The sequence below is a fragment of the Nicotiana attenuata genome, chromosome 12 (assembly GCF_001879085.1).
Source record: "Nicotiana attenuata strain UT chromosome 12, NIATTr2, whole genome shotgun sequence".
Lineage (NCBI taxonomy): Eukaryota > Viridiplantae > Streptophyta > Magnoliopsida > Solanales > Solanaceae > Nicotiana > Nicotiana attenuata.
In genome coordinates this window covers 44,993,109-45,002,944 of record NC_032000.1, presented here as the reverse complement: position 1 = coordinate 45,002,944, position 9,836 = coordinate 44,993,109, and the positions used below count along the sequence as shown (strand labels likewise).

Here is a 9,836-nt window from a genome sequence, read left to right as displayed (position 1 = left end):
GCAAAAGGTTTTGTGCGGTCCGCACTAAGGCACCGCGGCCGCACGACCATTCTGTGCGGTCCGCAGAACCAAAGTTCAAAGAGATGCCAAATTCAGAAAATGAAGCCTGTGCGGTCCGCAGTCCATTCTGCGCAGTCCGCGGAGCCTGGGTTCAGAGAGTCAAAATTTTAAATTCAAGAGCCTAGTGCGGCCGCACACCATTTGTGCGGTCCGCACTGACCCAGCAGGGGCAATTTTGTCCAGTTTTTCCAGCTTAGTATAAATAGATTCTTTTTCCATTTTAGGGCATCTGACGTTGTAATATAGTAGATGCGCTCGTGAGAAGACTTTTCTTAGCCATTTTGGGCATTTTTACTTAGTTTTAATCGTTGAATCTTTGTATTTACATTAGTAATTAATTAATATGTCTTTCTCTTCATCTATTTCTTTGATTTTCTCTTCAAGCATGAGTAGCTAGACCCATTAGCTAGGGTTGTGTCTCAACCCTAGTGTGGGTAATTGATGGGTGTTGTAATTTAAGGTTAGATTGACTATGGGTGTTTGTTATTTGGGTCAATTTTATGGTTTAATTTATGAATTAGTGATTGCAAATACTAGTTTGTGCTAAGTTGACTTGGGCTCTTCTTGAGAAAGAGAGACTAAGTCTCCAAAATTGACTCAACAAGGAATTGGGATGGACTCAAGAGATTTGATAGTCCCAATTAAAGGGTTAAACCTCGAGAGAGTAATACCCGACTTGAACCCTAGTTGCTTGGACAAATATGCATACCCAATCGGTCTAGAGAAAGTCAATTGGGCAAAATCACTCTTTCTATCGAGAGGTGTAGAGTGGGTAGTATCGAGCAACTGTTATAACATATTCCCCAATCATGTCAATCGTACCTTGGATGCAAGTACCCGTCAATTGGCCACCTAGGTGAAAGTCACTACCCTAGTGCCTTTTAAACTATTAGATACAACTTGTAGCAATTTACTCTTAGCTTAATCTAGTTGCATTTTCAATTAGTAGTTTGATAAAAATAGAATCATAAAGAAAACCCAAAAATGAATAGAAGACCAATTAAGAGAACATACGCAATCCTAAACTAGATAGATACTCGATTCCAATCCTAGCTCTCTGTGGATTCGATCCCGACCCAAAATCGGATAAAAGCTATTGCGACACTCTCTTGCTACTTATTAGTAGTGCGGATTTGGCAGCGATTAGAAACATCAGGGATTAAGGTGGCGAGATTAGAAAAACGAATTCAAGATCTGGAGGCGGAGTTGTCCGTGTTGAACGATCAGGTTTTTGCTTTGAAGGCAGAGGAAGTGCGACGGTAGTCGCAACCCTCCGCGTCTCATATCTCAGCTGATCCCGTCGTGCCGCGGGAGTTGTATGAGATGTGGGTCCATGCCGAGGCTCAGCTAGACGTATACAAGTCCCTGCAGGCTAACGGGAAGGTTTCCGAGGCAGAACTCGTGGGTGTGCGTGTTAAAGCACGTGCAGCTCGTGAGGCCTGCGACTATGATCCCGGTACGCCTGGCGGAGATGATGTTGATGGTGATGATGAGGACAGGCTCGCCTCCGATTCTTGGTATAACGAGGAGTATGCTGCAGGAGACGACGCGAAGTAGGACTGTTGTATTCATTTTGTTTTTGCTTTGCTATTTTTGTGAGGGCGTCTCCGAGCCCTTTGTACAAAACTTTTGCAATATAACAGTTGCAATGGAAATCTTTTTGTTGCTACCTCCGCACTGTTATTTTTGTTTGTTGTGAGGGGGTCTCCGGCTCTTCGGCCTCTTGTGTACTGTTTTGGCGTGGTTGATTGTAGATCTTAGTAACTTGAGCAGAGTTGAATTTAAATGATTCTGGCGAGGTCGAATATTAAGTAGTCCTAGCGAAGTCGAACGTTAAAGTAATTCGAGTGAGGTCGAATGTTAAAGTAATTCGAGCGATGTCAAATTTTTTCATTTGGCGATGTCCCTTGGCCGTAGGGGTCTTATTTCGAGTTAAGGTCGAAATGTTAACCTGTTGAAATTCGAGCGAGGTCGAATGTTAAAGTAATTTGAGCGATGTCGAATTCTTCTTTTGGCGATGGCCCTTGGCCGTAGGGGTGTTATTTCGAGTTAAGGTCGAAATGTTAACCTGTTGAAATTCGAGCGAGGTCGAATGTTAAAGTAATTCGAGCGATGTCGATTTTTCTTTTGGCGATGGCCCTTGGCCGTAGGGGTGTTATTTCGAGTTAAGGTCGAAATGTTAACCTGTTGATATTCGAGCGAGGTCGAATGTTAAAATAATTCGAGCGAGGTCGATTTTTTTCTTTTGGCGTGGCCCTTGGCCATAGGGGTGTTATTTCGAGTTAAGGTCGAGATGTTAACCCGTTGGAATTCGAGCGAGGTCGAATTTAAGTGATGGAGAATAAAATGTTGCTTTATTCACTCATTGGAGAATATCTTGGTGGAGAGTACAAAATGTTGCTTTATTTCATTCACTGGAGAATACTATACATGTTCATTTCATACACATATTGGAGAAGTTTCCATATATCTAGTCCCTTCATCTTTCGGCATGGAGAGACAATTGGCAAGCGGGGCGATGAATTATACTTTGAACTTCGAGGCATCCCCTTCGTCGCCTCGATAAAAACCTACCCGAGAAAATCCAATTGGGATAAAACCTGGGCGAGGGAAAAAGAGTACGATTTTGGGGGGCATCCTTTTTCAGAAGTTGAAGTATTTGAGGTGAACGACGTTCCAATTGTTTGGTAGTAGTTTTTCTTCTATTGTTTCTAGTTGGAATGTTCCTTTGCTTGCTGTTGCAGTGATTTTGTATGGCCCGTCCCAATTGGTTCTTAATTTGCCTTCCTTCGGATCTTTGCTTGCCAGTGTTTTGACTTTGAGAACATAGTCTCCTACTTTGAGCGGTCGTACTTTGACCTTTTTGTTGTAGTACCTTTCTGCCTGTTGTTTTTGGGCTACCATTCTTACGTAAGCCATGTCTCTTCGTTCTTCTGTTCTCATCGTTGTCTCTTCCACTTTCATTGGAGTACCTTAGGCTGGGTTCTCCGACCTCAACAGGTATCATGGCGTCAGTCCCGTAGAGTAGTGAATATGGCGTTTCGCCTATGCTTGTTTTTGGCATAGTGCGGTAGGCCCATAATACCTATGGTAGCAACTCCGGCCACAAACCTTTAGCGTCCTCAAGCTTTTTCTTTAAAATGTTCAGTATTGTCTTGTTGGAGGATTCGGCCTGAGCGTTGCCTGCGGGATGATATAGCGTGGAGAGTATTCTCTTGATTTGCCATTTCTTGAAGAATGAGGTGGTCTTTCTCCAGGTGAACTGGGGCCCATTGTCGCAACTGATTTCTTTAGGGATGCCAAAATGGCATATGATATTCTTCCATATGAATGCGATGACCTCCTGTTCGCGTATTTGGGTGAACGCACCTGTTTCCACCCATTTGGAAAGTAGTCAGTTAAAACTAAAAGGAAACGTATCTTACTTTGGCCTGCTGGGAGGGGTCCGACGATGTCCATCCCCCATTTGATGAACAGCCATGGCGAAGTAATAGGGTGGAGGTGTTCGCCCGCTTGATGTATCATAGGTGCATATTTTAACACTGTTTGCATCTTTTGACATAATCTGCGGCTTCCTTTTTCATGGTGGGCCAGTAGTATCCTACCCTAATAAGGCATCTGACGAGTGCTCTGTTGCCTGTATGGGCACCGCAATTACCTTCGTGTACTTCTTCGAGCATGCGCCTTGTCTGACTCGGCCCTAGGCATTTAGCCAAGGGGCCGCTGAACGTTCTCTTGTAAAGGTCGTGATCTATAAGGTTGTACCTGGCCGCCTGCATTCGAAGCTTTTTCGATTCCTTTTTGTCTTGTGGGAGTATTCCCTCCTGCAAATATGTCATGATGCGGTTGCGCCAGTCCCAAGTCAAATTTATTAAATATACCTCAATTCGGTCTATTGACGAGTGGAGGACGGTGGCCACATTCTCCTTGGTGATATTTTTGGTTGCCACTGCCAGTTTGGTGAGGCCATCAGCTTCGATATTTTACGCCTAGGGTATCTGTTCGAGTCGGCATTCATTGAATTCTGGCAGTAGTCTATGGATTTCTGCCTGATATTTCTGTAGCCTTTGCTCCTTGATTTGGAAAGTCCTAGTGACTTGGTTAAAAACAAGTCGCGAGTCGTATCTGAGGACGACTCGTCGTGCTCCGTATTTGAGGGCTAGCTTTAATCCTACAATTACGGACTCATACTCGGCCTTATTGTTAGTCATTTTGGGGCACCGTATGGATTGGCGTATCACTTCGCTCGTTGGGACCTCAAGTACGAGTCCAGTCCAGATCCCGACGCATTAGATGCGCCATTGGTGTAAAGGATCCAGAGGTCGGGCTGTCTAGGAGAGGTGCGAAGCGTTTCCTGCTCGACCTCAAACAATATTTCGGCACTAAAGTCAGCGACAAAGTCGGCGAGTACCTGTGATTTTATCGCCGTTCGCGGATGATATGTTATATCGTGCTCGCTCAATTCTCTGGCCCACTTGGCCAATCTTCCCGATAATTCGGGTTTATGCAGGATGCTCCTTAGAGGGAAAGTCGTCACCATCGATATGGGGTGACATTGAAAATACGGTCTGAGCTTTCGTGAAGCTACGACCAGTGCCAGAGCCATCTCAAGGTGGGGATACCTCATTTCGGCATCGACCAGGGTTTTGCAAATATAATAATTCGGAGATGGCGTACCTTTGTTTTCGCGGACCAAAACTGCGCCTACCGCGACTTTTGAGACTGCTAGGTAGACTAGGAGGCGTTCGCTGGGTTCTGCCTTGGCGAGTAGTGGTGGCGAGGACAAGTATGCCTTTAGTTTTCTTAGGGCCTCGATGCAGTTTGAATTCCATTGGAGCCCGTTGTCTTTTTTTAGCACATTGAAAAACTTATGGCATCTGTCGGATGACCGTGAGATAAACCTTGACAGGGCGGCTATCCGGCCAGTCAGCTTTTGTACCTATTTTTTGCTGGTTAATATTTCGGGTATTCCTTCGATGACCTTGATCTGGTTTGGATTGACTTTGATGCCTCTTTGTGATACCAAGAAACCGAGGAATTTGCTCGATGTCATGCCGAAGGCGCATTTTTTGGGGTTTAGCTTCATTTCGTACCATCTTAATATGTTGAATGCCTCTGTAAGGTGGTCGATGTGGTCCTCTTTCCTTTTGGATTTGACCAACATGTCATCGATGTAAACTTCCATTGTTTGCCGAGTTGGTCTTTAAACATTTTGGTGACCAACCTTTGATACGTGACCCCAGCGTTCTTTAATCCGAATGGCAAAACCTTGTAACAGTACGTTCCCTGATGGGTGATGAAAGTAGTTTTCTCCTGGTCTTCCTCCTCCATGAGGATTTGGTTGTAACCCGAGTAGGCATCTAAAAAGCTCGGTAGTTCATGTCTTGCTGTTGCATCGATGAGTTGGTCGATATGAGGCAGGGGAAAAGAGTCTTTCGGGCATGCTTTGTTTAGATCTGTGAAATCTACACACATCTGCCATTTCCCGTTTTTATTCTTTACCATGACCACATTTGCGACCCATCGGGGATATTTTGAATCTCGGATAGAACCATTGGCGAGCAGCTTATCTTCTTCATCTCTGACGGCCTCATTAATTGCGGCATTGAATTTTCTCCTTATTTGTCGTATCGGTGGATAGAGCGGGTCGACATTCAACTTGTGCGTAGAGATGTATTTCGGGATGCCCGGCATATCTAAGTGGGAGAAGGCAAACAAATCGGCATTGTTAGCTAAGAATTTATGAAATATACCTGGTTCTGTGAGATTGTGCCCGATATAAGAATTTTTTGTGCTATCGCTGCTGTTTAGTTGGACGGGATCGAGATCTTCTACTGTCGACTCAACGGCTTCCACGATGTCGGGATCCTTGATAACGTCTACCCGTGCATCTGATTTGGTTCCTGACATCGCTAATCGCTATGCCTCCGCGCTTGTTCCCTTTAGTTGTTGGGTGTTTGTGCAATCTTGGGTGATACGATAGCATTCTTGAGTAGTGCGTTGTTCGCCTCGGATGCTGAATACTCCCCATGGGGTAGGGAACTTGATTACTTGATATAGGCTTGACAGGATGGCCCTCATGGCGTGTATCCACGGTTGTCCTATGATGGCGTTGTAGGTTGTATCTTGGTCCATGATATGAAACGTTGTTTCTAGGGTGACTCCTCCGGCCAAAACGGGTAGCATTATTTCTCCACAAGTTCGCTCAACTGCATTATTAAAACCTGTTAGTGTTATGCAACGCGGTATTATCTTGTCCTCGAGTCGCATTTGTACAAGGACTCGAGGATGGATAATACACGCGCCGCTTCCGTCATCTACCATTATTCTTTTCACATCAGTATCTGAAATACGTAAAGTAATGAAAAAAGCATCGTGAGGGAAAGTCAAACCGTCGGTATCCGACTTATCGAAGATGATACTGTCTTCGAGGTCGTCATAACGTTTGTGGGTGATCGACCGCTTGAGTTTGTGTGTAGTGGTGAATTTAACATGGTTGATCGCTGCTTCGCCGCCTCCGCTCACGATCATTTGGACAGTACGAGCAGGGGAGGGTGGCTTTGGAGACCCCTAGTGTTGTTCACGTCCGCGACCGAAGTTGGCTCGCCCCCGGTCGCTCATTAATTCTCTCAGGTGCCCTTGGTTCAGCATTCTCACTACCTCTTGCCGCAGAACTATGTAGTCCTCGATTTATGGCCCCGCTCCTGGTGGAATTCACAGAGGGTGTCTGACTTCCGAGCATTCGGGTCGAACTTCATCTTTTGTGGCCATTTCACCTTCGTACCGAGCTTCTCTAGTGTATACACTATTTCTGAAGGGGAGACACAAAAATTGTGAGCAGATAAGAGTGGGGGCATACCTCTTTCGTTTTGCTGAGTCCCGGTGTGAGGCCTAGGAGGCCCTTCCAGGTGTCGAGGAGGTGGTGGGGCGACTGTTCAGATGTAAGGCTGATGTCGTTATCGACCGAGATGGGGACCCAGCGGATCCCTTCGATCGCCGCTACGACGATCTTTCCTCGATTTTTCTTGAACTGATGTCAGCCGTTGGGTCGGACCGTTGAGATCGTCCTCGTCGGCTCTCACCTCGGCGCAATAGGCATTGTGAAATTCTTCCCAAGTTGTGTATGGGGGGGGGGTGTATTTCATGAGCCTGTTTAATAGTTTTCTGGTTGCTCTCGACCTGTTCCTGCTCAACCCGTTCTGGAAGGCTGCTACTGCCATCCCCTCTGATACATTTGGCAAGCTCATCCTCACCCTGTTAAAACGGGCGAGGAAGTCCCTGAGTCCTTCGCCAGGCGATTGCCTAACGGCGAATATGTCGTTCACCCTAGCTTCCGCCTTTTTAGCTCCTGCATGAGCGGTGACAAACTTGTCGGCCATTTCCTCGAACGTTGCTATTGACCGTGCCAGCAATTGTGAGTACCAGGTTAGGGCTCCCCCTGTTAAGGTTTCGCCGAACTTTTTCAGTAGCACCGAAGGAACTTGCTCCTTCGAAAGATCGTTACCCTTCACTGATGTGGCGTAGTGGACGCTATGATCATCTGGGTCTGTATGCTGCATAAGTTATGCGGTGAGTTTTAATCCCTCTAGCCAAATAATGCATTATTTTATGCTAAGATTAAATTTCTTAATCCCTTCAACCGTCAGCTGACGCCGCCGACTGTTGTTAACTTGTTATATACATTTTGTTCACAATATATAGTTGCATGCATAAATTAAAAGAGTCGTCAAAAAGTGGTTGCTGCATATTTCATGCATGCACGTATTCTTGTTTTTGGGATTTGTACGGGTCAGAATCCGACCCCACGATAATTAACGAAGCTAATCCCGTCTTAAGCTAATTCATGATTAATTAGTGGCACGACCACTCAGAATTAACAATATTCAACCCGCATCTGATTCGATCAGCAAGGCCATGGCCCATCCGCCACCATGAAGGCGAAATCCCAACGTGGTCACGGCCACTTATTGCCAGCTCAAGAAGCTCACAGCTATAAATACCAAGAGAGGAAACCCTAGAAAGGGGGGGCTTCTTCTTCTTTACTATTCAAGAGAGAGAGAAAGATATAACTATATACATATTATGAGAGAGGAGAACACCATTGTAAGGCTCTGAACCTCTTCAAGGAGAGGCAGACCAAACCAATATTATCAATAAAGGCTTCTAATGTTTCTCCCCCTAGCCCTGAGTACTTATCTTCGTTTCCTTCATATGGTCCAACAGATTATTACGGTTTGCTATGATTTTTCCGTGATTTATTTATATTGTTTATACTCATAAGATATGTGATAACTTTTGAGCAAACAATTTGGCGCCGTCTGTGGGGATTTCCTAGCGAAATCGCGTAGTTCTTCCCTGGACCAAAAGGAAAGAAACGCCAAACGCGAAGGGGAACTCGAAGATCTCAAATCAAGATCTAAGTCCTCTCTCTCTCTCCGATCTCAGATAGTGCAAACAAAAAAGAAGAAGCACCCCCCTCCTAAGGGAAGGTCTCTGTAAGGCATCTCCCACATCCCTGATACGAGCTCCGGCCAGAAACCGGCACGGAGATATATCGAGCCGAGAGTCGCCTCAAGACAGCCTATATACCCTGGTTGGGAAGACAACGGATGAGCCGCTCAAGGTCCCGAATCCAAACCGAGCTTCAGCACTCAATACCCACAATATGGGACTCAGGCCATGAGCCTTCGTCATCAAGATCGACAAAGTTCAACGGCAGTTGAACTAAGACTCGGGCTACGCGCCTTCACCATCAAAAATTGACAAAGTCCAACAACAGTTGAACTGGGACTCAGGCTACGCGCCTTCGCCAGTAAGTTCAACTACGGTTGAACCAAGATTCAGGCTATGCGCCTTCGCCAGTAAGTTCAACTACGGTTGAACCAAGACTCAGGCTACGCGCCTTCACCATCAAAAATTGACAAAGTCCAACAACAGTTGAATTGGGACTCAGGCTTCGCGCCTTCGCCAGTAAGTTCAACTACGGTTGAACCAAGATTCAGGCTATGCGCCTTCGCCAGTAAGTTCAACTACGGTTGAACCAAGATTCAGGCTAAGCGCCTTCGCCACTAAATCAAGGCTATGCACCTTCGCCAGCAAGTTCAACTACGGTTGAACCAAGACTCAGGCTAAGCGCCTTCGTCATTAAATCAAGGCTATGCGCCTTCGCCATTAAATCAAGGCTATGCGCCTTCGCCGGTAAGTTCAACTACGGTTGAACCAAGATTCAGGCTATGCGCCTTCGCCAGTAAGTTCAACTACGGTGAACCAAGATTCAGGCTATGCGCCTTCGCCAGTAAGTTCAACTACGGTTGAACCAAGATTCAGGCTAAGCGCCTTCGCCAGCAAGTTCAACTACGGTTGAACCAAGATTCAGGCTATGCGCCTTCGCCAGTAAGTTCAACTACGGTTGAACCAAGATTCAGGCTATGCGCCTTCTCCAGTAAGTTCAACTACGGTTGAACCAAGATTCAGGCTAAGCGCCTTCGCCAGTAAGTTCAACTACGGTTGAACCAAGATTCAGGCTCTGCGCCTTCACCAGTAAGTTCAACTACGGTTGAACCAAGATTCAGGCTATGCGCCTTCGCCAGTAAGTTCAACTACGGTTGAACCAAGATTCAGGCTATGTGCCTTTGCCAGTAAGTTCAACTACGATTGAACCAAGACTCAGGCTAAGTGCCTTCGTCATTAAATCAAGGCTATGCGCCTTTGCCATTAAATCAAGGCTATGCGCCTTCGCCAGTAAGTTCAAACGGTTGACCAGATTCAGGCTATGC

The 9,836-nt window shown here is 45.9% G+C and overlaps 1 protein-coding gene across 1 annotated transcript in view; it reads right to left on the bottom strand.

The window, feature by feature from the left end:
- LOC109236084 overlaps positions 6,735 to 9,836 on the bottom strand; it is a 4,649-nt gene continuing 1,547 nt past the window's right edge. Inside the window, exons 2-4 of the mRNA XM_019402307.1 lie at positions 7,037 to 7,613; positions 6,920 to 6,991; positions 6,735 to 6,871 (exon numbers count right to left, since the gene is read on the bottom strand). Coding sequence (XP_019257852.1) covers positions 6,735 to 6,871; positions 6,920 to 6,991; positions 7,037 to 7,613 — 786 coding nt within the window. The remainder of the gene's footprint in view (positions 6,872 to 6,919; positions 6,992 to 7,036; positions 7,614 to 9,836) is intronic.